The following is a 27,431-nucleotide window of genomic DNA, read 5'->3' as shown; positions in this document are numbered from 1 at the left end:
CTGAAGTAGCCATGCAGAGGGTAGTATCTTTTTATCACTACCCCTCTCTGAAAAATGTGCTGAGCCTGCTAGATACCTCCTGTCTTTACTGACTGGTGGACTCCTATGGGCTGGAGCACCTTCCACAGAAAACCCAAAAGTCTTATCCTCTGGCAAAACATCTTACTCCTCCCGTAGCACTCAAAGACATTAGGGACAATTTTAAATGGGAATGTGAAACCATGTTTGGAATACCTCTTCTTTGTTGGCGATGAGTGCCAAAAATGACTTCGCGTGGGTTTGGTTACCATAAAAAGAAATCACAGAGAACGAAATGATAGCTGGCTGTTTTCATGTGAGGATTGCTCTCATGATGCTTTTCTTTTAAACGTATTAATTAGATGAGTGAGGAAACTGGAAATTTACTTTTAACATGCAATTAGAGATGAAAAGTGAAATGAATCTATGTAGCTATAGCTAACCAATTTACTTACTGTAGGTCTTTACAGTACTAGGGAATTCCATATTGAGAAATTAAGCTAAAACTGCAGGTTTATACAATGGTATATTTGATGATTTGTGATAATAACAATAATAAGGTCCAAATAAGGTCCAGAGAAATAGTTTCTCAGTCTAAAAGCATCTTCATACATTTAAGTAATAAAATACAAGCTTGAGGATTTATACCATTGTTGGTAATGGTAGATTACTAAGTAAAAGTTTCACCTCACACACACACACACACACAAAAATGATAAATGTCATTATCAAATCTTGGATTAAACTTTGAAAGCCTTATGGTTTTGAGGTTGAATTTTCTTTCCTAAACATAAGTGGAGGAAAGCAGTAAAGAGACTTTTGAACACTCCCAGCTCCTGCTTGGTGAAGAGACAGTCATGTCATGCCCTGTAATACATCTGTGAACACAACACACCTGGCGGAGGGTTATTATTATTTTCTTTTTCAGTTTCCAAGAGAAAGCAATGGTAGACAAGAGATTAATGGGGGGAAAAATCTCCATTTTTTATGGTGAAAGAATATGATCAGTAAATTCCCCAAAGAATTCATTACTCGTTTTCTCTCCTACTTAACCTTTTTCTGTATGTCTGAGCAACTCCAAGAAGAAAACTGATTTTATGGATAACAGTTTGTTGGTGTTGGGAGAGAATATCCTCAAATATGTTTAAAATCTAATATAAAAGGTTCCTGTGAAATAGGAATACTTTCCATGTCCTGAGTAATATTCTTAAGCCTTTTACTGAAGTGCAAATTTAGACACTGCAGCGTAGATGCATGTAGACCAGAGGGACCCCCAGAGCTGCTGGGACCTCAAGCTCAGACACACACAGAGCTTTTCCTAAATGCCCAGGAGAAGGAAGTATGGCTGGGGGGGATCATCTGATTTTATCATCAAATGGAAGGACATATTAGGTAGGAATCTTAGAAATTCAAAAGGAAGAGATTTTTCTGATAGAAGCTATTTGCATAATTGAGTCAAGGTGGTTTTTACTAGAATCAAAGTTTTGAATTAAAAAAAAAAAATGTTCTGGCCAAAACCGGTTTGGCTCAGTGGCTAGAGCATCGGCCTGTGGACTGAAAGGTCCCAGATTTGATTCCGGTCAAGGGCATGTACCTTGGTTGCAGACACATACATCCCCAGTGTGGGGTGTGCAGGAGGCAGCTGGTCAATGTTGCTTTCTCATCGATGTTTCTAGCTCTCTATCCCTCTCCCTTCCTCTCTGTGAAAAATCAATAAAATATATTTAAAAGATAAAAATAAAAATAAAATATTCTGGATAATAAATTCTATTGGATACACAGTAAAAAACAGCATGTTTTCTTACTTTGGTAAGCACTGCCACATTGCCCACCCCAAAAATCTTTCAGCTTTCATCATAACCAGTACAATTGAGCATGGAGGTTCTCAGAAACCTCTGGGTACTACATTGACCATTTGCTTATGAAAGTTGAATATCACTTAAAATCTAATGGTTTCTAAGTTGTCCAGTTCTCACAGTCATCTGGAGGACTCCTTTGCTTGCTTTGTGATGCAAATTTCCTAAAAAGGAAATGTATTCTTTTAAATGTTCAAGCCTCTAGGTTCATAAAAACCCCTACTATTCTCAACTTTTTACTATCTAAGCCGGATTGAAACCAGGCTAATTATGTCAAAAAAACCTGAAATAATTGTTCATATAATCTTATATCTTAGAAAAGTTTACTCTGAAGTTTTTATAACTTCTCTTTGAAATATTTTTGGACACCATGTCAATATAAGGTTTAGTGCTTGAATGCACTGTATTCTAAAAAGTTACTTGCTTTTATTCTTTAGCCACATAGCAGTGTGAGTTCTGGAGATAATGAACTTTAAATTGATATTTGTATGCAGCAGTGTTGTGATTTAATGGGACAGTCTTTCCTAACTGCATTTTTTTTTCCTACTCAGGAAGCATCAAGACAATCATGCCCATGAGAACTCCAAACCATTCAGGTAATCATTACCTTTTTAAACAGTTTCAAAAATATGTTTTGTCTCCCACATTATGAACATTTTATAGTTATTTATTTGTCTTGACTAACCTGCTTTTTCCAAAGTTCTGTGACAATCTTTGATTCTTATAGACTTCATCTAGCTCTACTAATTCACTCTTTTTAAGCTATAACTATATTTATAGTATATATTATATTTATATTTATATATTTACATATGTATATTATATTAAATCTTTATAAATATACATTTATATTATCTATAAAATACATCTACATAGAGAAATATGTACACCAGCACACAAGTTATAGAACTTGGTTAGAAATAGCTTAAAATTTATATCAATGATGGCTTTAAACATTTTTATGATTTCATAAGTAATATTTATCAAAATTTTTCTTTAAATTTTTTTCTAACCAAAATGAATTCTTTTCTAACCAAAAAGAATGACCACAATTGAAGCATTGAAGAGATTTATGCTTATGACTTAATGCTAAGTTTGCTATTAATATCCTTTAATTGTGGAAATTATGTAGCAGCCATAAAAAAATTTATTAGAGCAAAAGTAATTTTCAATTTATCCAATTTCAGCCTGGTTATTTAGGAATGGTTTTGGTTTTTTGGTTTTTTTTTTACTTGATAACTGTTTTGACAATCTCTTTGTATTTCTTATTCCCACAGATCATTTTATCTCAGTGAAACTGACAATTGAACTTTGCTCTAGTTGATGGGCAAAATTTTTCCTAGACTATTTACCATTCATCCTAGTTGAAAATATTCAAATGCCATAAGAAACTTTTAGAGATTTACATTAGCTTTTGGATGGACTTGGCTACCATGGAGAGAACTGTGTTATAGCCCTGGTCCAAGGACGTTGCCATTTATTGCCCATAGACTTCGGAGTGTGAAAGTCTCCGAAGAGAAGAAGCCGTTGGCACGTTTGCAGACACCCTGGAACATGGAAGCAAGCACGCTGTGATTCGCACAACTTCGGAGACACTCCATGAGTCTGCAGGGCTTTCACGAGAATTAGCACTTAAGATCTTGTGTGACAAAAATGGACACTGGGGACACAGCTCTAGGACAAAAAGCTACCTCAAGGCCTGGAGAAACTGATAAAGCGTCAGGTAGATGGAGACAGGGACAACCGGCTGTTATTAAGATGAGCACTTTCGGCAGTCAAGACGGACAGCGGCCACCGCAGATAGATCCGGAACAGATCGGAAACACGGCATCGGCACAGCTCTTCGGGTCTGGGAAGCTGGCCTCCCCTGGCGAGGTGGCCCAGCACGTCGCAGAGAAGCAATACCCACTGCACCGTCCGAGTCCTTACTCATGCCAACACTCACTCTCCTTCCCGCAGCACTCAGTGCCACAGGGGGTCATGCACAGCAACAAGCCACACCAGAGCCTCGAAGGCCCTCCGTGGCTTTTCCCCGGCCCTTTGCCATCTGTTGCCTCCGAGGACTTATTTCCTTTTCCGATCCACGGCCACGGTGGTGGTTACCCGAGAAAAAAGATTTCCAGTTTGAGCCCTGCTTTTAGCCAATACTCCCAGAAAAGTATCGAACAGTCCGAAGACGCTCACAAGAAAGAGCACAAACCCAAGAAGCCGGGCAAGTACATCTGCCCGTACTGCAGCAGGGCGTGTGCCAAGCCCAGCGTGCTGAAGAAGCACATCCGGTCCCACACCGGGGAGCGGCCGTACCCCTGCATACCGTGCGGCTTCTCCTTCAAGACCAAGAGCAATCTGTACAAGCACAGGAAGTCGCATGCCCATGCCATTAAGGCGGGCTTGGTCCCTTTCACAGAGTCAGCTGTCTCTAAACTGGACCTCGAGGCCGGTTTTATTGATGTAGAAGCAGAAATACATTCAGACGGCGAGCAGAGCACAGACACAGATGAGGAGAGTTCTTTATTCGCGGAGGCTTCGGACAAAATGAGTCCTGGCCCACCCCTCCCTTTGGACATTGCCAGCAGAGGGGGCTACCCAGGGTCCTTGGAGGAATCGCTGGGAGGTCCCATGAAGGTGCCGATTCTGATTATTCCTAAGAGCGGACTTCCTTTGCCTCATGAAAGCTCCCCGTATATTGGCTCTGAGATGCCACCCAGCCTGTCTTTACATACGAAGGCCGATGACTCTCACACGGTGAAGCAGAAACTTGCACTAAGGCTGTCCGAGAAGAAAGGACAAGATTCTGAGCCATCCCTGAACCTCCTGAGCCCGCACAGTAAGGGGAGCACTGACTCCGGTTATTTCTCTCGCTCCGAAAGCGCAGAGCAGCAGATCAGCCCCCCAAACACAAATGCCAAGTCTTATGAGGAAATCATCTTTGGGAAATACTGCCGGCTCAGTCCCAGAAACACACTCAGTGTTACCAACACCAGTCAGGAGCGGGCCACCATGGGGAGGAAGGGCGTGATGGAGCCGCTGCCTCACGCCAACACCAGGCTAGACGTCAAGATGTTCGAAGACCCTGCTTCCCAGCTGATCCCCGGCAAAGGGGAGCTGGATCCGGGTCAGACGAGCATGCTGAAGTCCACTAAATTCAATAGCGAGCCCAGGCCATCGCAGACCATCCCGCCGTCCATCCGGAGCGAGGGAAAACCTTATCCTGCAAACTTCCAAGGCAGCAGCCCGGCTCTCCTGGAGGCTCCCGTGGACTCCTCGCCCCTTATCCGAAGCAACTCCATGCCGACGTCTTCAGCGACGAATCTCAGCGTGCCCCCTTCTCTGCGAGGAAGCCACTCGTTTGACGAGAGGATGACGGGCTCCGACGACGTGTTCTACCCGGGGACCGTGGGCATCCCCCCGCAGAGGATGCTCCGGAGGCAGGCTGCCTTCGAGCTGCCCTCGGTGCAGGAGGGGCACGCGGAGGCCGAGCACCACCACGGCCGGCTGCTGCTCAAGAGCATCTCGGGCTCCTCCTCCTCCTCGAAGGAGAAGAAGCTGGTTCCCGGGGACAGGGGTGGCTACGACTACGAGGTCTGCAGGAAGCCCTACAAGAAGTGGGACGACTCCGATGCGCCGAAGCAGAGCTACAGGGACCTGCCCAGCTTGGGCTCCTTCAAGCACGGCGGCGGCGGGGAGTACTTCGTGGACCCCTCCGCCTCGGCGGCAGTGCCCTCGCCGGGGGTGCCCGCCACCCTGTTCGGAACCCCGTGCGAGAACAGGAAGCGCCGGAAGGAGAAGAGCGTCGGGGACGAGGAGGACACCCCCATGATCTGCAGCAGCATCATGCCCCCGGAGTACGAGCAGCCCCCCAGGCTGCCGGAGAGCAGCGCGCCCCACGGCCACGCGGAGCGCTTCGACCCGGCTCGGCCCCACCTGCCTGCCGCGGGAAGTCCCTCTCTGGGGTCAGGGTCCGAGGAGTTACCTTCCGATTCGGAAAAGATGCCAGACCTCGGGGGCAGGAAGCCTCCAGGGAACGTGATTTCCGTGATCCAGCACACCAACTCGCTGAGCCGGCCCAACTCCTTCGAGAGGTCCGAGTCCTCCGAGCTGGTGCCCAGCGCCCCGGAGAAGGCGGCCTCCTCTTCGCCGTCGGAGGCCGGGGACAGCGAGGTGTCGGAGGCCCCGGTGAGCCCGGAATGGGCTCCCGCGGGGGACAGCGCGGAGGGCGGCGGGGGGAAGCCGGCCCCCGGGCAGCAGGCCCCTCAGCAGCCCGCCTACCACGCGCAGCCCCGGCTGGTGCGCCAGCACAACATCCAGGTGCCCGAAATCCGCGTCACGGAGGAGCCCGACAAGCCGGACAAGGAGAAGGAGGCCCCGAGCAAAGAGCCCCCGGAGAAGCCGGCCGTGGTGGTGGTGGAGGAGTTCCAGTGGCCCCAGCGCAGCGAGACCCTGTCCCAGCTGCCCGCCGAGAAGCTGCCGCCCAAGAAGAAGCGGCTGCGCCTGGCCGACATGGAGCACTCCTCCGGGGAGTCCAGCTTCGAGTCCACGGGCACCGGCCTCTCCCGCAGCCCCAGCCAGGAGAGCAACCTGTCCCACAGCTCCAGCTTCTCCATGTCCTTCGACAGGGAAGAAGCCACCCCCACCGGGAAGCTAGCCGCACCCGCACCCGCACCAGGGGCCAAGCAGGACGAGTTTGGGAAGCATTCGGAGTTTTTGACGGTCCCCACGGGCTCCTACTCGCTGTCTGTGCCCGGCCACCACCACCCCCAGAAGGAGATGCGCCGCTGCTCCTCCGAGCAGATGCCCTGCCCGCACCCGGCCGAAGTCCCGGAAATTCGGAGCAAATCGTTCGATTACGGGAACCTGTCCCACGCGGCTCCTCCGGGGGCAGGGGCGCCGGCCTCCACGGCCTCCCCGTCCAGGGAGAGGAAGAAGTGCTTCCTGGTGCGGCAGGCGTCCTTCAGCGGCTCTCCCGAGATCGCCCAGGGCGAGGCCTGCTCGGACCCAGGCGTGAAGCAGGAGCAGCTGGAGCACCTGCAAGCCGCCGCCGGCCTGAGATCCACGTGGCACCTTGCCCCGTCCTCCTCCTTGCTGCCCCCTCTCCAGGCAGAGGACCCAGGGAAGCAGCTGGTGGGTCCTTGTGCCCAGCTGAGCTCAGGGCCCCTGCACCTGGCCGCGCCACAGATCCTCCACATGGACAGCCAGGAAGCCCTGAGGAATCCCTTGCTGCAACCTGCGTCGTATCTGGCGAGCAAGCACTTGTCCGAGCAGCCGCCCTTGTTCCCACACCAAGAGACGGTCCACTTTTCCCCCATCCAGAACGCCTTGTTTCAGTTCCAGTATCCAACCGTCTGCATGGTCCACTTGCCCGCTCAGCAGCCTCCTTGGTGGCAGTCCCATTTCCCACCCCCGCTCGCGCCACACCCTCAGAAGGGCTATGGCAAGCCTCCTTTCCCGGCAGAAATCCATCCCAGCTACCCCCTGGAGTACGCTGCAGAGCACACCGGAAAGAAAGCCGCAGATTATGCGCACACAAAAGAGCAAGCTTACCCGTGTTATTCAGGAACGTCGGGCCTACACTCAAAGAGCCTTCTTCCAAAGTTTCCTTCCGACCATAGCGCCAAGTCAATGGATACTCCCTCTGAGCAGGTTCTTCCAGAAGATTTCACCTCGGCCACTGCTGGGCCTTTGCAGTCCTTACCGGGAACAGTGGTTCCAGTGAGGATCCAGACCCACGTTCCGTCCTACGGGAGTGTCATGTACACAAGCATCTCTCAGATTCTCGGGCAGAACAGCCCTGCGATTGTCATATGCAAAGTCGACGAGAACATGACCCAAAGGACACTGGTAACCAATGCGGCCATGCAAGGGATAGGGTTTAACATCGCCCAGGTGTTGGGGCAGCATGCAGGTTTGGAAAAATACCCCATCTGGAAAGTACCTCAGACCTTACCCCTCGGCTTAGAATCCTCCATTCCCTTGTGCTTACCTTCCACCTCGGACAGTGCCGCCTCCCTGGGAGGTAGCAAGCGGATGCTCTCACCAGCCAGCAGCCTAGAGCTCTTCATGGAAACAAAGCAGCAGAAAAGGGTCAAGGAAGAGAAGATGTACGGACAGATTGTGGAGGAGCTCAGTGCTGTGGAGCTCACCAACTCTGATATCAAAAAGGATCTCTCCCGCCCGCAGAAACCCCAGCTGGTCCGACAAGGCTGTGCTTCCGAGCCAAAGGACGGCTTGCAGTCAAGGTCATCTTCTTTCTCCTCCCTGTCCCCTTCCTCATCTCAAGACCATCCCTCGGCCAGCGCGCCCCTGAGGGAGCCGTTCCCTCCCAGCTCCAGGGCACCCTCTCTCTCGCAGAAGTCCAGTGGGCCTTCCGAAAGCAAAGAGTCCTCAGATGAATTAGATATTGATGAGACAGCCTCCGATATGAGCTTGAGCCCACAGAGCTCCACATTGCCGCCGGGAGACAGTCAGCTGGAAGAGCAGGGAACGGGCCAGAAGCTACCCGTTGGCATGCTAGTCCACATGGCCTCGGGCCCAAGCAGGAAAGTAGCAAACTCAACACTTCTCTTCACCGATGTGGCAGATTTCCAGCAGATTCTTCAGTTCCCCAGTCTGCGGACAACAACGACTGTGAGTTGGTGCTTCTTGAATTATACAAAACCCAATTATGTGCAACAGGCCACCTTCAAATCCTCGGTTTATGCTTCATGGTGCATTAGTTCCTGTAACCCAAACCCATCAGGATTGAACACCAAGACCACGCTGGCTCTTCTGAGGTCCAAGCAAAAAATCACCGCAGAAATTTATACCCTGGCTGCTATGCACAGGCCCGGAACTGGCAAGCTCACGTCATCCAGTGCTTGGAAGCAGTTCGCTCAGGTAATGGATGCTGTTCTGAAAGCATTCTGTGTTGCGGATTTGATTGCTGGGCAGAATGCATAGTGAAGGGCAATCTAAAAATTTCGAATAAGATGAAGGTTTGAGTTGGGGGAGGCCTGCACAGCATTAGGCTTGCCCCTGGGTAAGAGAAGCCATTGGCATGAGCTCTGTTATAAGCGTCCCCGGAAAAGTCCAAACCGCAAGTATCCCCTCCACCCAAGTGCCAGGAAATTCTACCTTTGAGACTGATTCCTTTGGGTTCTTCTCCCTCCTGACCTGTGTTCATGACCTAGCAGGTTGACTTTTCTTTTCATGCGAGGAATTCAGGAAATTGTGAAATGGGGACATAGAGCAGGGAGTGGAAGGGACGATCAAGCAGCAGATGGACAGGGTGTCAGAATTGAACTTTGCAAATTTCAGAGCGCTAGTTCCCATTGACAGTATTTTTTTACTAAAATTTCTTTTCTATGTGTGTCTCTCAAATCTCATTTTCCCAAGTGACTAGCTGGTTTGTTCCAAAAATGAACAATGAATGCATTACATGTGAAATTATTTTTAAAAATGTTAGCAGGAGACATTTGGGAACTTAATGCTAAATTATTAAAGAAGTACATGAGGGGTTTAAATTATTTTACTTATTTCAGTTACCATTTCCCTTCATTAAGTTTTGAAAATATTTCCTTAATTAATAAAGATAGCTTTAATTGCTACTTCAGAATATAAAATTGTTTTTAAAGTTTTTCTTAGTGTTCCACAGTATAAGTACTATAGGAGTTTTTTTTTAAACTATATTTTTATTGATTTCAGAGAGGAAGAAGAGAGAGATAGAAACATCAATGATGAGACAGAATCATTGATCCAGTGCCTCCTGCACACCCCCTACTAGGGATCGAGCCACAACCTAGGCATGACCCATGACCAAGAATCGAACCATGACCTCCTGGTTCATAGGTCAATGTTCAACCATTGAGCAACACTGGCCAGGCAAGGCATATTCTTTTTAAACAAAATGTTAAATTTATTCAGAAGACAGTATCATTCTTTTCTGATTTTATCCCTTATTTTATGTAACCAGCCCTTGGCTTTTTAGTGTGGAATTGAGGCTAATTTTTGGAGATCGAAGAAGAGCAGAGAATGTGGGCTTCCCCTTTGTCTTAGAGAAAGCATATGAAATGATTCTCTCTTCTTGTCCTACAGATGAAGCCTGATGCGTCCTTTTTATTTGGCAGCAAACTAGAAAGGAAACTAGTGGGAAATATCTTAAAGGAAAGAGGGAAAGGAGATATTCACGGAGATAAAGATATCGGATCCAAACAAGCTGAGCCAATCCGAATTAAAATCTTTGAAGGAGGGTAAGGAAACATAAGTGCAAAAGGAAAAGATTCAGGTTTAAGTCAGAGGAAACGGTCCTGAGTGCCTGCATGGGAAAAGTGGTATCTACGCGGGTTGGAAGGGAAAAGCAAATTCCTTTTCTATTGACATTTCTGAAGCCTGGCTGGTAGTAGATAATGAGTTCATGTCCTTGCTTTCATGACTTCTTTTGATGAACATGTCCCTGTTGTATATGGTTTGAACCTCTGCTTTAAATCTTTATGCCTCTAATTTAGTATGAAATCGACCAAGTTGGTGGAATCTTCAAAGTTGTATTCTTCTATATTATTTTTTATGGGCATTTGTTGTGCTATTAGAGAACAAATTTTTATTCTATGCTTACAGAAATGCAGTCGTGCACACTCACGTATAATCCTAGGCACTGGTTAACTTACTTGTTTGTTTTATTGCTTTTATTACCCACACTTTAAACCTCAATGGGATTTCACCAGTTCCACAATGTCCTCTTTCTGCTCCAGGATCCAAGCCAGGGGACCGCACTGCATTGAGCTGTGCTTCCCCAAACTCCTCTGGTCTGTGACAGTTTTCTGCTTTAGGAATTTGTTTTTAAATGTTACATTCTGAGTGGCAGAAACATGAGTTATAAGGCCCAATGACTTTGTTATCTGTATAGTTAAGAAAAAGTACACATATGTGTAATGTCTAGTTTTAGATTTCGATGGAAATGTATCTTAGATCCAGTCAATGGGAAAAAACCCAGATTTTTGCTTTCAAAATTTTTAAAATATTAAAAGCACGTTAACCACATGTAGGAGATTATGATGTAACCAGCACCTTATCTGTACAACAGATCTATACCTTACATATTTTCATGTGCATCAACTTATTCCAATAATATTTATAGGACAAATTAATGTTATCTGTTTGACTATACAATGTTGACTGTTTAGTGAAATGAAATATTGATTTCTCACATAGATTACCAATTTGGAGATGGATGATTAAAATTGATTCCCTCTTAGGTTTGGCCTTCTTTTGATGGATGTCGAGTACTTTCACTAAAACCGTAGTTGCATATTTAGTCATGACGCTTGTCTCACTATTTTTTGACATCCCTCATCTTTTGATACAAACGAGAGAAATATAGGTTTTATCTTTCCTCAGAGACTGAGAGGTCCCTGTGACTGAATCAACCCTCTTACATTCAGCAGTCTTCATAGCAGTGCACTTGTTCTAGATTAGAGAGACCTTCACAGTTACTGTGTGCTTTGGTGAGCCCATCTCCACTAACGAAGGACACGAATGAAAAAGCGTATGTGAACATTTTATTGCTGTGTTTTGATGACCCAAAAGGATTGTGCCCGTATTTCATTTCTTCCTCCTTTCATTGTCCCATGTTATAGGCTATGTCCTAATCATTCCTTAATCTGTGGTCCAATTTCTGCCTGGAGGTAACCAGGTTCATTCCAAGCAGTGTAGTACCAACTCATAAAAAAAAAAAAAAAAAAAAAAAGAGAGAGAGAGAGAGAGAGAGAGATATTACTGACCAGTTGTTTAAGGGTATGTGTGGTTTTTTTAATCGAATTTATAGATTTAGAATTAAATTAAACATATCCTTTATTTTTTTCAAAAATCTCTTCTCACATCAAGTAGATTCATGGGTGTGCAGAATGATAGGTTGGTAGATATTTCATTTGTATAGATTTTTCTAATATAGAATTATGTTTATACAGAACTTTACCATATTTCCATTCTGGAATCAACTTAATCAGTTAAGACATTAAAAATTAAATTATATTATTTGAATAAAAAATGTATTCTAATAAACTGTGATGATGGGCTACAATAAGTTTAAAGTATCCTTCTCCAAAGAAAATTAGCTTTCCATGAAATTCTTTTATTCTGTACTCCTTAGATAATTTCATCTAGTTAGTGGGAGAGAATAGTGAAATTAATAGGTGAAAGATATTTTGCATCTTTAGGTTCTTTTCTACTTTATGACAAAATACAATGTTAGATAAAAGATAAAGCCTAAAACTGATATTGGATTTTTTTTTTTAATTTTTTTTATTTTATTTTTTTTTTTTGTAAAAGAGGACAGATTTAAAGGAGCAGAAAGCATGCAAAATTAACTATTCATTTTTAAATCTCACCTGGATTGGTACTAACCAAAAAGTAGATCATGTTAAGATTAAACAGTATCTATAGCAGATCTGGTATTTAATACGTGTGTGGATTTTTCTTTCTTAAAAATTCTTCAGTGCATTGGATGAATGAGGTTGAATCATTATTCCTGATGATGGATTAGCTGGGACAAATAGAGAAGTTTACAGTGCTCTGGGAATGTAGGAAATTAGAAACCTAGCGCCTTTAATTTAATACCCAATGAATAGGGCATTTTGTATGTCAATTTACCTTTTGAAGTTATAAATAATACACTTCAGAAGGAATATCTTTCCAAGAATGACATTTAGACCCATAATTCTAGCCTCACTGTGATTTATGAGAGGATAAGGAGATAATAATCACTGATTTATTCAATAGAATGTCACTCTCCTCTATGGCAGATTATGTTTCTTTGTATGATGTTTGAGCACTGGGTAGGTTTCTTCTGTAGATTATCACAGTAAATACCTAAGACTTTATTCATCTAACTAATTTAACTAGACATTCTTTCAAACCTCTCAACTAAATCCTCCTGGACACCAATGCAAATTTGATTGAAAAGTTGAATCTTTGGTTTTCATTATGTAACAGTATCTCCCAGAAGCCACTTGAAATTTAGACTCCATTTGTATACAGATTCTCAGTCCTTGGGAAGAGCAGATGAAATCTGTAGACAACAGTTGGTGAGCTCAGCTCAGCCTGTGTAAGCTAGAAATTTCCAACGCACTCTCGTGCCAGGATTATAAAAATAGAGTAGAAACTTGCAAAGAAGAAGTCTATTATCAGTTACATTAATTTTAGCAAATTTGGAGGGGTATATGTGTGGTGCATGCACATCTTAGATGATGTAATATTACTAAATGATATATGATTATTTGAATATGTTGGTAGAACTTTTTGGATGATTCTTGTTTGGAAGTTTTACTAGAATCCAACAGTAGTAAGGCACAGCTCTGCAACTCTTTGGGGCTTTATAAGTCCAGTTGATAGTCTGTAACAAGTCTATATGTTATACTTAATAGAAAAGAGCAAATTCCATGTTGAACTAAATGTAAGAAGAAAGTCCATTTTGTTTACAATACCAAATATATTATCTAACTCTTTCAGGCATTTACTGCATAAATTTTATAGGTCTTGGCAATAAGGTTGAGTAATTATAAAAGCCTCTCACAAAAATTTGCCATGCAGATGATTAGCTTTGGGTTTGATTATATATATCACGTGCTAAAGTATTTGAAAACACTTTAGCTGGATTCCCCCTTTTTAAACAGGTATAAGTCAAATGAAGATTATGTATATGTCAGAGGACGTGGACGTGGGAAGTACATCTGTGAAGAATGTGGGATTCGCTGCAAGAAACCAAGCATGCTCAAAAAGCATATCCGCACTCATACTGATGTCCGGCCTTATGTGTGCAAGTTATGTAACTTCGCCTTCAAGACGAAAGGTATGGGTCTGATTTTTTTTTTTTTTTTTAGAGGAGAATCACTATTTTATGGTTACCTTGGATTCCAGATCCCATTTTATCGACAAAATGATAGATTTTGTTTGTGAAAATATGACCCCATGAAATGTGTTTCCTCCCTCATGTAAGTGATTAAAGGATGTATATGAGACAATGAGGCTCCTTTTACGACTTAAGAGCCATATAGAGTTGGGCCCAGGCCAGTTATCTCTGAAGGAAGTGGCTCAGAATTGCCTGGATAGCTATTACTTCATGTTGGAATGTTATGTGATCTAAATAATCTTTGCAGCAGTATTGAAATACTACAGGGAGATCATGCAGTAGCATTAGGATAGCAAAGCAGCAGCTGGGGGGAAAAACATGTGCCCATGGTCAGTTTCAAGATTATAAATAATGTAGAAATCCACAGATTCCCAGGTGGGCCCCTCCATCCACAGTAGCATTAATTATGCATAGACACTTTATAGCTTGGGATCTGTATTTATCATCACAGAGACAATTTCCTATTCTTAGGTCATAACTAGGACTTGCCTTGAAAAGATATTCTGTGTATTTTCTAAATATGTTTTAAATATATATATATATTTTATTGACTTTTTACAGAAAGGAAGGGAGAAGGATAGAGAGTTAGAAACACCGATGAGAGAGAAACATCGACCAGCTGCCTCCTGCACACCCCCCACTGAGGATGTGCCCGCAATCAAGGTACATTCCCTTGACCAGAATCGAACCCAAGATCTTTCAGTCCACAGGCTGATGCTCTATCCACTGAGCCAAACCGGCTTCAGCTCTAAATCTTTTTTAAACAGGTAGTTTCATATGAAAGTATTTTACAGGAGAAGGTTGCTTTGATTATGTTTCTAAAGTGTTCATAAACCCAGGGTTCTCAGAATACAAACAATAGTGAACTAGAGGTGGATTGACTTTTGTAGAAGTGTGTTCTACTGTTTTTTTAGAAGTACTAATGGATCCTCTAGACACCTCTCACCCTTCAGAAGCCTCACATCACTTTCCAAAGTTTTAACTTTAAATTTCTATTCCAGTTGATCCACTTTAGTCCACATCAAGAAAAGTAAATATCAGAGAAAATTCAGTCTTTGCTAGAGAAATGTGTACTTATTTTCTTTTATAGTTAAAATCCTGAATTGTTTCAATGGTTTGTCAGAAATATAAATGTGAAGCCTCTCAATATACCTGTTTTTTCTTTATTAGCAAGCCAGAGAAGGGGGAAGAGAATGTTCATTTGCTTTTCAAAAGAAATACACAAAATGTCCTTTAAATATCATTCACCATTGCACCATCAAGACTTTCATATAGAATTTCACTAAGAGACTTCCTGGGAGATAAGAAAATATAAACTTTAGTTTTAAAATATACTGCAAATCTGCCAGTCATTACAACCAATATATCTTTACTGGACATATGATTTGTCTGCAGGTAGAGCTGTGTGCAATACGGGGAAGAAACGTTTTAAAGATATTTTTTAAATCAACTTAAATTTCACTTTGAACCATTGTCTTGGAGTTTAGAAGGAAATAACTTATTCTTGGTCATTATTTCACTTTACTATGCCTCTTTGGAAATGTGAAAATTTCTCAGAATCTTAAAATGAGCAAAAAATTCTGGGAATCCCCTCCAGCTGAGATCCTGTTACCCAAACCCCAGACACCTGAGCTCAGATCAGGAGCACACTCATAGGACCAGTATTTCCTTCAGGCCCGGGCCACTCCTTCAGTGCCTGCCCCCTACCCTACTGCTCAGTTCCCCTCTTCTTGCTCTAAGCCCTTCAGAAGTTCAAGAATCCCATAAACTAAAGCCAGGGTGGGGTTGTTGTAGAGCCAGATTTCTAACAACACACCTTCCCTAAAAACGAAAGCTCAAAGCTTCACCACCTGCTTGAAACGAGTGGAAAGAAAAAGACAGAAGAAGAAACACATATTAAGATCAAAATAAATTATCTTGACTCATTTAACATCCACACCCATCCACATACAAGATTCCTAGCTCCCTTGCAGGAGTAGATGGTTTCTATTAATTTGTACTTATATTTAATCAATTTTCAGATTTTAAAGTTCTCGATGATTTGTCTACAAAAATGTTTGAGCTTTTTAAAGAAACTGTAATAATATAAGTAAAATAATAAACAACAGTGTCCTAGTTTAGAATTGTGACTCATATATTACATTAATAGCAAACTAAACACCCTTTACAAGGGGAACAAACTATTTCAGCAGGCTGAAGGTTTCTACCTAGATTCAATGAGCCTATTCTTTAAATTAAGGTACTTACTGGTACATTGCTAAGGCAGCATCAAAGGGCTTAGACAATATTATGGCCTTTACAACAATTAACTTCTGGATCTCTTTTGATAAGCTATATATGACATGGAACAGTATATATATATTTTTTTTCCCATAGATCCTAAGTCAAAATTGATTAGATCAGTGTTTTCATAATTTCTCACATTACATATAGAAATTACATAAATCTACAGAAACTTACATACACATTTGTGTGTGTGTGTGTGTGTATATATATATATATATATATATATATATATATATATATAATTATGTATCTCTATGTCATCATACATACTGTATGTGACATAAATTTTTTTCTTTTTTCATGGAATAATAGGAGTTTCAAGATAAGTAAAAAGGCAGTATTACTGCCCCAGAAGAAACTGCTGTCATAAAGTATGCCTGTTCTTTGAATTCATTACAGGCTTGCCCCTAATGTTAGTTTGGATTTGTTTTTTCTTCTGACTAGTTAAGATCCTGTGAGTCTAATCTATATTAGATCAGTGCCAGGAAGTGGCTTTGTTGATAATATTTAATTGCGAAGTTAACTCTGAGATTGTGACACAGTTTGACTTTTTATGGAGTACTAGTGGCCTGGTGCATGAAATTTGTGCACATTAAAAGGGAATTAATTAGAAGAAATATTTTAATATTGCTATTTGCCCTTTCTCTGTAATAGAAGTGTCAGAGATTGAAGAAAATTAGTAAAATGTATATGAAAACCTCCTTCCTGTCAGAGCCTGGGGTTCTCTGCATGACCCAGAGTCAAGTCCCCGCCCCCCTGTGTGCACCTTAAAATTGCAGGAGACCCAGACCTGGCTGGCCACACCCCCATTAAGTCCCACTGGGCAGGAGGTGCAGCCTCAGGTCCCAAGGACTGGCACCAGGAGGGAGGGGCACATGGCCTGAGGGGCCCCATCAAGCCCCACCAAGCAGAGGGCATGGCATGAGGTCCCACCTCAAGCTCTGCCGGGTGCAGGGCATGTACTGAGGTTCCCCAGCCTGGCCAGGCACCACACAGCCTCAGGTCCCTGCTGATTGGTCATTATAGTATAATGGGGTGATGACCATTTGCATATTAGCTCCTTATTTTATAGAATTAGGAGGCTGACCCATTTGGGCCAAAGATATAAGATCCCTTCTCAGTCAGGAAAGCGGGATTCCAAGTCCTGCTTGGAGCCTACCCTTGAAAAGATGTGGTTTTAGGTGCCAACACGTCTTCTAGAATGAAGAAAACCTAAGATTGAGCCACAGCCCTCAGGGCTTACTATCTTCACAAACCAGATTGTCCCTCTTCTGATTGAAGGAAGGGATCATGGGTAGAAACAAATTCCTATCATCTCAAGTGACTTTTGGAGCAATCATCACATTTTGGTAACAGATTAATTATTTTATCATTTGTGATTTCTAGGAAACCTGACAAAGCATATGAAATCTAAAGCGCACATGAAAAAATGCCTGGAGTTGGGTGTCTCGATGACTTCAGTGGATGATACAGAAACCGAGGAAACAGGTATCTATCATTTAGCTGGTGGACTGTTTCACTACATATGCTTCAGCTTTGTGGCCGGTGGTAAAATAAGTTTAGATGTTTTCTTTAAAAAAAAAAAAATCACATTTTATTTTATTAAATATTAAATATAGAAAAGAAGTCTATCATGTTGAATTGCTTGAAACCTACTGAGAAGAAGCAAATGCATTTCAGTTCATAAGTAGGAAGGGAGAGAGGTCTTACCAAGAAAATATTTCTATCTAGAACCATAAAGGAAATCCAGCTGCACTTTTGTTGTGTTAGGGATGTACATTTTATAAAACTTTCTGGGAAATTTGAAAAGCATCTTAATATCTTATTTGTCCTATTAAGAGGAAATGCAATAGAAAAAAACAACAACACACATTATTAACCTCAATAGAAAACCTGACGCTCAGCCAAACTTCCTAAGATATTCTCCTTACACACAAGCTTATACCTATAGAGACAGGTTGTTGCTTTTTATTTTTTCTAACATTATCATTTACAACATTACATACATATTTGTTGATGATTTTCTATGGGTGGTGTGATATCTAAGATACAAGGTTTTACTCTGGAGTTTTTATTGTAAGGTGGGTTGAAATAGGACTGGTACATAAAAGATAAGGACCAATGCAGGCTTACAGAGAGATGTATCCAGTGAGTGGCAGGTGTTCAGAGATGAAAACTATCTGTAGGGGCTGGAGGGTTGAGGAAAGCTTTTGGGAAGAGATGGGGCCTAAGTTAGCTCCTAATCTTGATGTTTGGATCTGGAACTCGACTATCTTCTGTTCAATTGTTTCAGAAACTATGGAAGATTTGCACAAAGTGGCTGAAAAGCATAGCATGTCCAGCATTTCAACTGATCATCAGTTCTCCGATGCTGAAGAATCGGATGGTGAGGATGCAGATGATAATGATGATGATGATGAAGATGATGATGACTTCGATGACCAGGGAGATTTGACACCAAAAACCAGATCAAGAAGCACCAGTCCTCAGCCTCCTAGATTCTCCTCTTTGCCTGTGAATGTTGGCGCCATACCCCATGGGGTTCCCTCTGATAGTTCCCTGGGACATTCTTCATTGATCAGCTATTTGGTTACTTTGCCAAGTATTCAGGTTACTCAGCTTGTGACACCAAGCGACTCATGTGAAGATACCCAGATGACAGAATACCAGAGGTTATTCCAGAGCAAAAGTACAGACTCGGAACCAGACAAAGACAGGTTAGACATACCCAGTTGCATGGATGAAGAATGCATGCTGTCTTCAGAGCCCAGCTCCTCTCCAAGGGACTTCTCTCCCTCAAGCCACCATTCCTCACCAGGATATGATTCTTCACCCTGTCGAGATAATTCACCAAAGAGGTATCTGATACCCAAAGGAGATTTATCACCCAGAAGACACTTATCACCTAGGAGAGATCTATCACCCATGAGACATCTTTCACCAAGAAAGGAAGCTGCATTGAGAAGAGAGATGTCACAAAGAGATGTTTCACCAAGAAGGCATCTGTCCCCAAGGAGGCCATTGTCACCTGGGAAAGATATCACAGCAAGAAGAGACCTCTCTCCCAGAAGAGAGAGAAGATACATGACCTCCATCAGAGCACCATCTCCCAGAAGGGCTTTATACCACAACCCACCATTGTCCATGGGGCAGTATTTGCAAGCAGATCCAATCGTATTGGGGCCTCCTGTGAGTATGAGTAGCTTTCTCTTTTTAATATGTAAGTCATGGCGCATGAGAACCTCTTGATAACGCACTAGTGTGGAATTTATCACATGAGTCTCTCTCCTGGGGAGGAGTGAACTCGGTTACTGAAAATAGTAGGAAGACATTTTTATCACAAGCTATTGTCAGTTACATGGCTGTGGCACTACCCCAAGTGTAGTAGTATTGCATCAGAGCAGTGGTGCATTCCAGCTGGTAACAGGTGAGGCCTTCCTGAATGCTTTCTAAGCTTAACTAATTATAAACATGAGCCGAAACTTCGACATGAATAGAAAAGATAAAGTCTTTGGAGTGTCATGAATGCTTAGACAGACACTCTCAGGGGTATTTAGCTGTCATAGTTATATAACTCTTTGCTATGTGAGGATTCTGATTTGGGTATTAGTCTTGACTTTCAGTAACTTTTTGAAAAATAAACTCAATACCTTGAGCATGACCTTGTTCACAATGAGTGAACATGTGACACTAATGAGGGAGAAAAGAGAATGATCCCTTTATAAGTCAAAGGCATCAACACATATGTGTGTGTTTTACCATTATTTCCATCTCCTGCTAACCAAGGGCACTTGCTTAGTGAGATGGGGGCCCGAAGAGAGTAGGAATTTGGGAGAGCGTAAGAGAAAGTATCAGAGGAGATTTCTATGATATGCCCTCGGTGTAAATTAAGAGAACAATGGTACAATCATGAATTAAATTTAAGCAGGAGGTTTAATGCAAATGAATTGAAAAGCACTCACCCTGCCTCATTCCATGGCAGGGAAGACCTTGATGTTGCTTTCAGTTTGTGTAGGATTTTGAAAATGAATGAAGGAGCTACTTAGCATAAACAGATGAATGCGACCTCTTGAATATATTTGCTTTAAATGTGTTTTGTTGTTGTTGTTTTGCGGTCTCTATTCTTTGCTGTTCTCTCTTTGCTCTGAATTCTGTCATGTGGCTCAACCCTACCCTTCACAGCCAAAGGAAGCCTTGCTAGCTCCCAGTCCTGTCTTCTCACTGCCCTGGTGGCCAGCTGCCTCCCTCTTACTACCTTTTCACCAACCTGAATCATAAGCTTAGGTTGTTGAATTTTTCAACTTTAGGAAAGCTCCTTGGTGTTGCTTTTTAGCCCCCTGCCACCAGCATCCTGTTTTCACAGGCCTGCCATCAACTTAATTTTCAAGCAGTAACTATTGTATAGCAAACAGGATGGGATTTATTTGCCAAGCTAATAAAGTAGGTAGTAAGAAAAAAAAAGAAAAAAAAAAGAGGTACATTTGCACTAGTGTTTGTGTCTTGGTGATGTTAAGTAGAAAAGAGAAATCTGAAGTTAATGCTATTGCAGCATAAATGAAGAGTGATAAAGCCTTAAGGTGCCAGGACACTGCATCTGGGTGTAAAATGCTTTCTCTTGTTTAGACCCAGTGATGCTGATGGTATGTGTGAGATGTGGCTCTCCTGTTCCGAGACTGTGGTATTAGTAAGATGTTGAAGTATATTCAGTCAATTGTAGTCACACAAAAAATAAGCCTTGCTCATGTGGGTTTAGCTCAGTGGGTAAAGCCCTCGGACTGAAGGGTCTCAGGTTTGATTCTGGTCAAGGGCGCGTACCTCAATTGTAGGCTTGATCCCCAGCCCTGGTTGAGGCACAACCAATAGATGTGTCTCTCTCATATCGATGTTTTTCTCTCTGTGTGTCTCTCCCCCTCCCTTCCACTCTCTCTAAAATGTCAATATAAAAATATCCTCAAATGAGGATTAACAACAACAAAATAAACCATTAGTGCCAACACAGTATTGTTATTAAAAAAATAATAACACTCACAATCAACTCAGGCAAAGGAATTGGAGAAGTAAGCTAAGGGAGTTCACCTAACTTTTGCATATATGCCCAATTCACTTGGATATTTAATAGAATTATTAAACTTTGCCATTTATGGAGCCCAAGTGCTGAGCCTTCGGTCTATTACCCAGTGTAATTATCTTGAGAGAATTAATAGCCTGCTTCTTTGGTCACATGATATGATGGAACAGATCTGGAAATCCTCCCTGAAGCAGAAGCATTTGATCCCAAACACTTTATGCTTTCTCACATAGTTTTTGAGGGGCAAAGGAAGATTTGCATCTTTATGTGATATATACATGAGCTTCTTGTTGCCAGACAAAATAAAATTGGCAATGCTGTGAGAAGTATTTCTCCTGATTGCTGTACTTTATAAGTACTTCATCCTTCTGAATAATGTTTGAAAATATTTAATTGGATTACCCCTGAAATAGTGGTGTTTTTTTGTTTGTTTGTTTGTTTTTATGGAAATGCTATTAGCAATACCTTGTTTCCTTACTTGACCTTGACCAAGGGCTCACAAGACAGTGACTGGAGTGAAAGGACCTTGTAGCCCGGCATGTTATACTCATTATTAGTCTGAGTCACGGAGAAGGTTTGGAGGAGATGATATGCAATCACGGGGACCCTGGTGTTTCTGACATAATGCCCCCTGGTTAGTTTCAATTTTAGGATGAATGGATGACTAGATAAACAGATAGATAGACAGATAGACAGATACATAGATATATAGAATAAGAAGGTCTTTTTTTCCAGTTAGTAAATATTTCTTAAAAGTCTACTATATGAAGTGCAAGGATTTGGGTGAAATTTTTGAGGTTTCTGTCTTCATCTTAGAGATTTGGTAGATCAATAGCAAGGAGACAAAAGAGTGTCTTGGTCCTCAGTACATAGTGTAGGTCAGTGGTCGCCAAACTCATTAGTCAGCAGGGCCAAATATCAGCAGTACATAAGGATTGAAATTTCTGTTGAGAGTCAAATTTTTAAAAATTAAACTTTTAATACAACTTCTTCAAAATAGACTCACCCATGCCATGGTATTTTGTGGAAGAGCCACACTCAAGGGGCCAAAGAGCCATATGTGGCTCGCGAGCCGCAGTTTGCCAACTACTGGTGTAGATGAACACTGTGTCCTGTGAAAGAGTCCACATTCAGTTCTTTCCTTTGCTATCTCTGTGATCTTGGGCAAATCACTTAACCTCTCAGTCATAGTTTCCTAATTGTGGTAGCCAGAGAGGTGATCCAAGCAGATTTTGGTCCTGAAAAGAACTTGCCATTCAGCTGTAAGGAATGTAGTCAGCTGAAAACTTCCTGCTGTTAGCTCGTTCAGGGTACACCTCAGTTTTTAAGCCAAGGCCATGCTTTGTTCTGCAACCCTCAGCCACTACCTGAGCCCAGATGGGTCACAGCTGAGCTGAGCACTTGCTTCCTTTCCCCATTACCTTCCCAGGCATTGGCTCCTCTGCTCCTGCCCCCACCTCCACACACCAACTGGTAAAACCTCTTGCAATCCTTCCTTCTTTTGCTTCCAGAGGGCCTACTGACACTGTTAAAAGATGAGTGGGGTAATATATCTGGTACATGGGAGTTATATATAACACAACCCACATATGAATTCATTATTTGCATTTCCACATCAAGATTTCTCTTACTGAGATTTAAATAAGTTGTGAGTTTGTTCACATATCACAACAATAAAGCATAAATTATAGAACACAATAGGGTTGCAAATAAAGTAAAAACTGAAGTAGATACATCTTATTGAGAATTAATTAGGAGGATGAAGAAGGGATGAATAGATGGAGAGAGGATGTGTGGTTACCAGATAGAAATTCTGCTTGTGTGCTAACTTCTGTGGTTGTAATCATTGGTTTTCTGACCAGTAAAGGTCTAAATGTGACACTTTTATTCTTAACACAAATACAGCTTTGTTGGAATTTGAATATAATTAATAAATTTTAGTTTTACAATTTCTTCATTCCCTTCAAGAGCCTTGAGTGAGATACCTCTTGCAATGGGAGTTCTGTCTCTCAGGCTCCCTCCCAGACCCCATTCATATTAGGGGTATGCAATGGCCATCGCAAAATAGCAACCCAAAGTAAAATGGAAAAATAAGCAAACCACATTTCATCTTAAACTTTGAATCTGTAACAACTGTGACTTGAAGATTCATTTGATTATTTTCAATAATTAAATGTGCCTTTTTTGAAACCAAAACAAATACCAGTAGGATTTTCCTGATAGCATATAATGACTCTCTCATACCATAAAATTCTCTCCTTATCTAACTTATTAGGCCCTTGTGATTACAGGGTTGATGATTACATGATTTCTCCTGCAATTCCAGGACAAATAATTTGTTTCTAGCTTGAATAAGTTGGAGCCTGGAGCAGGGTTAAGGCCAAGTATGGCACAGAGTAGCAGAGATGATGCATAATTTATCATTCCTGAGCCAGTCTCACAATCTAAATAGAACTGAATGAATCATTAATGGTATAAAGCATACCTTGAGTTTTAGAACTGAAACATTCATGAAATGAATGAGAACATTTTTTTTTTTTGTCTGTCTCCTGGATTACTACCATACTTGACATGTTTATCTAGAGTTGATTTTAAGTTCTCAAAAAATAACAACAAACTGATGATAATCCATTAAAAGAATGAATCTAAGTCATTAAAACCACATAATCTCATTAAAACCTAATAATCTCACAGTCTAAATTGTGTTTTGCTACAGAAACATTTATAGAAAGTAAGTTTTCCATTTTCTGGGCTGGAAATCATGAAATCTGGAATTCTGGCCAAAAATTTTAAGTATCTTTAATTCATTAATTTATGAGAAGATATGTAAATGGAAGTAATAATATAAACAGATGATTTAAGACACAGTCGTCTTTGGTTCCCACCTGTAAGAGCTGTTACCACCCAAGTATTTAGTGTTAACAGCTTATCTGATGGATTGATAGTTTCCTTATAAAACCTGCCTTTGATTTGGTGAAGACTCTGGTCATCTACCTGGGGTGTCTCTTGAGCAGGAATCTATTTTATTAGACTAATAACTTGCACTTTGGAGCAACCAGTTTGTGTATCACCATTTTGCCATCTATTCAGTAAACATTTTTTAATAGAAATTTTCAGGCTTGTTACTTTGATTATACTTATTAACACTTCATAAAAATAGTAAAATTCTACTTAGTATAAATGGATGGTAATGTTTTAAATTTCTTTTGAATTTAAAAATATATTAGTGTCTTTTTGCTTGGAAAACTTTTTCTAGTAATTTTCCATTATTTCCTTTTCATTCTTCTTTATGAAAAAAGCAGAGTTAAAATGTCTCTTTACCTCATATAAAACACAGGCATATTTTATCACATTGCTGTTTATAAAGTAACTTTTCAAAGAAGGGCAGCTTCACTCAAGGATTTTAAAAGACAACTGAGATACCTCTTTTGTATTGAAAATGAAAAATTAATCGAAGGATCAGGTAGTTTTAAAGTGTTTTGAATGAACCAGTGAAAGCATGAATGAATGAAAAAGCTTGATGTAAGCATGAAGAACAGTGGGTTCTAACTGTTGTGCTCTCTGTTCCCAATGCAGAATCTAAGAAGGGGATTACCTCAGGTTCCTTACTTCAGTCTCTATGGAGACCAAGAAGGTGCTTATGAACATCCGGGCTCCAGCCTCTTCCCTGAGGGACCTAATGACTACGTCTTCAGTCATCTTCCACTCCACTCTCAGCAGCAAGTACGAGCTCCTATCCCCATGGTGCCCGTTGGTGGGATCCAAATGGTTCACTCCCTGCAGCCGGCCCTCTCTGGTTTACATCCTCCACCCACATTGCCTCTGCCAATGGAGGGCTCTGAGGAGAAGAAAGGAGCTTCCGGGGAATCCTTCGCCAAGGATCCCTATGTTATTTCCAAGCAGCACGAGAAGCCATCTCCTCACCTTTTGCAGTCGTCTGGTCCACCCAGCATGCCCTCCTCTCCTCGGCTATTGATGAAACAGAGCACTTCGGAAGACAGCTTAAATGCAACAGAGAGGGAACAGGAGGAGAACATACAGACTTGCACAAAAGCCATTGCCTCTCTCCGGATTGCCACAGAAGAGGCCGCTCTGCTCGGGGCAGACCAGCTAGCACGGGTGCAGGAGCCCCACCAGAAACCCTTGGAAAGCGCACATGTTAGCATTAGACACTTTAGTGGGCCTGAGTCGGGCCAGCCCTGTTCCTCGGCTTCCCACACTGACTTGCATGATGGTGAAAAGGACAACTTTGGTACATCCCAGACTGCATTAGCTCGCTCCACATTTTACAGCAAGAGTTGCATGGATGACAAACAGTCGGGCTTTCACGGTAGCAAAGAATTACCTTCAAGCACAGAGGAAGGCAAAGAACCTTTGTTGGAAAAGAGTCAGCTACATTGATCTCAGATGCATGGAGACTTTCATTTCCACATTTTCTTATTTGGTTTTGTTTTTCTAGAGATAGAGGTAATCCAGTTTATAGCATGCCTGTCCTGAGTTACAGTAGGTTGCTATTATATATATATACATACTTTTGTTATAGCAAAAGAATAGGTAAATTAACAAGTCATCATGAGCCTGACCAAAACAAAATTTGAAATTAACCTATTGGGTCTGGTACTTTTAAAACTGTACAGATGTTTGTGCCTTTTCTTTACTTTGCTTATATTCTTATAAGCATTTTTTAGCAGTAATTTGTACATATTTTAGAATTTGTGTATCTGCTTTGTAATAAATGTAATTTCTTTCCTTTTTTGGACACTTGGATCTAAATGATGTAAAGCAAAAACAGCATCAATATATATGTGAGGTTGCACTAAAACATATTTTTATATGATTAAAACTGAACAGCTTTTATGTACAGCTCTGATTCTGTAATACTAATATTTATTTACCTTGTTTCATAAATTGTACATTTTTTCTTAAATGTTGTGGATTGCTTTTCTATGTGAAGCATGGGATTTACTGTTGCATAACTAGAACAAAAATGTATATTGTAAACAAGATATTTAAACTAGAGTATCTTATTATGCACTTATGCATTAGTGACAAAAAAAAAAGATAAAGGATGTATCAGTCAGTTCTTAACTCTTGTAAATTTTTTTGTCTCTTGTTTGCTGGATTGACTATAACTTAAGTGCTGATTGTGATTTTAAACTGATAGTACCTTAAAGCATTAAAGTAAACAATGTGCTATTGTGAGTTTTTTCAAAGCTTTATAAATCAGTTATAAATAATATTAAAAGTATTTGGTCTTATGTGAACATGTTGATCTATATACTCATCTAAAAATATGGGAAAACATTCCGCCCCATGTAAATATGTACAAGTGCATCACTGGTACAATTTTATGTAACTCAGTTGGACACTAGGTTGCCACAGACCTATGCTAGGGTGTCTTTAAAAACTAAAAGTGACAAAGCACATGGGACTGTGTAGAGCTTGGTTATCGGCCGGCCCGGTGGCTTGGCAGGCAGTGCTGGGCGCTGCCCATGGAGAAGACCAGGGCTTAGAAATCTTCTTGGTTCTTACTGCACGTGATGGTGACTGAACTAAGGCTACTACGGAGGGGTTGCTCTTGGACTCTGAGGAGTGGGTGTGGAAGCGGGGAAGAGGCATGGAGACCTACCTGCTCACGGCCCTTCCTGTCAGCCAGTCCACACGGTGACAGGGTTGGCATCAGCTTTAGGAGAAGCCACTTTGCCCTTCGGAAGAGGGGAAGAGTGTCACACTTCTGGCTATCTCAGGGGGAATGGGAGAAGAAGCTTTCCAGGGGAAAGAATTTGTGGGAGCAGGATGTTTTTTGTGTATGACATTCAAAGTGGGCTTTGGTTAGTGTCATAGGTGGGCAGAGCCTTTGTAGGTCCAGAGGAATGGCAGAAAGGGAGGGTACCACATGTGCACACACACCCCTGTGTGTGCATGCACACACACACACACACACACACACACACATGCACACACATTCTGGGTTATCTTTGTGCTATATAGTGGATTATAATTCTGTGAAACCAAGTTTGTATATTGAATTACATTAAGGAGTGTTCTTTAAAAAGAGAAATAAATATACAATTACATGCTTGAGGTGTCTAGTTCTTATGTGTTGTTTAACATTTTAAGTTTGCCCATTTTGGTTTCTAAAGGAATTTTGGTGCTACCAACATACCCTTTGTGCCTTCAATTGCCAGGCTCAGCCCATTGTGCAGTATGCTAATGTGAATGCTTTTCACAAGTGAGAAGACAGCCATTGGCTTCCATACGTTTTCCACTTAAGACAGATAGTGGTCACCACAGTGTGGGCTCTACAAATGGACTCATTGGAATG

The 27,431-nt window shown here is 41.8% G+C and overlaps 1 protein-coding gene across 4 annotated transcripts in view; it reads left to right on the top strand.

The window, feature by feature from the left end:
• The window catches only part of HIVEP2 (HIVEP zinc finger 2), a 170,763-nt gene extending 143,575 nt beyond the window's left edge, over nucleotides 1-27,188 (top strand). For 3 of the 4 annotated variants that reach the window (XM_036415029.2, XM_045572784.1, XM_045572783.1), the window contains 7 exons: nucleotides 2,426-2,470; nucleotides 3,152-8,747; nucleotides 9,945-10,099; nucleotides 13,517-13,692; nucleotides 17,425-17,526; nucleotides 18,332-19,227; nucleotides 24,683-27,188. In XM_036415029.2, coding sequence (XP_036270922.1) covers nucleotides 3,528-8,747; nucleotides 9,945-10,099; nucleotides 13,517-13,692; nucleotides 17,425-17,526; nucleotides 18,332-19,227; nucleotides 24,683-25,507 — 7,374 coding nt within the window. In that variant the 5' untranslated portion in view covers nucleotides 2,426-2,470; nucleotides 3,152-3,527 and the 3' untranslated portion in view covers nucleotides 25,508-27,188. Of the gene's footprint in view, nucleotides 1-1,351; nucleotides 1,358-2,425; nucleotides 2,471-3,151; nucleotides 8,748-9,944; nucleotides 10,100-13,516; nucleotides 13,693-17,424; nucleotides 17,527-18,331; nucleotides 19,228-24,682 lie in introns of all 4 variants that reach the window. The other variant, XM_036415030.2, reaches the window with a different exon arrangement.
• Nucleotides 27,189-27,431: the final 243 nt, after the last annotated feature.

This window comes from Pipistrellus kuhlii, unplaced genomic scaffold, assembly GCF_014108245.1.
Source record: "Pipistrellus kuhlii isolate mPipKuh1 unplaced genomic scaffold, mPipKuh1.p scaffold_m20_p_5, whole genome shotgun sequence".
In the NCBI taxonomy this organism is placed as follows: Eukaryota; Metazoa; Chordata; class Mammalia; order Chiroptera; family Vespertilionidae; genus Pipistrellus; species Pipistrellus kuhlii.
This window is presented reverse-complemented; position numbering and strand designations above follow the sequence as displayed.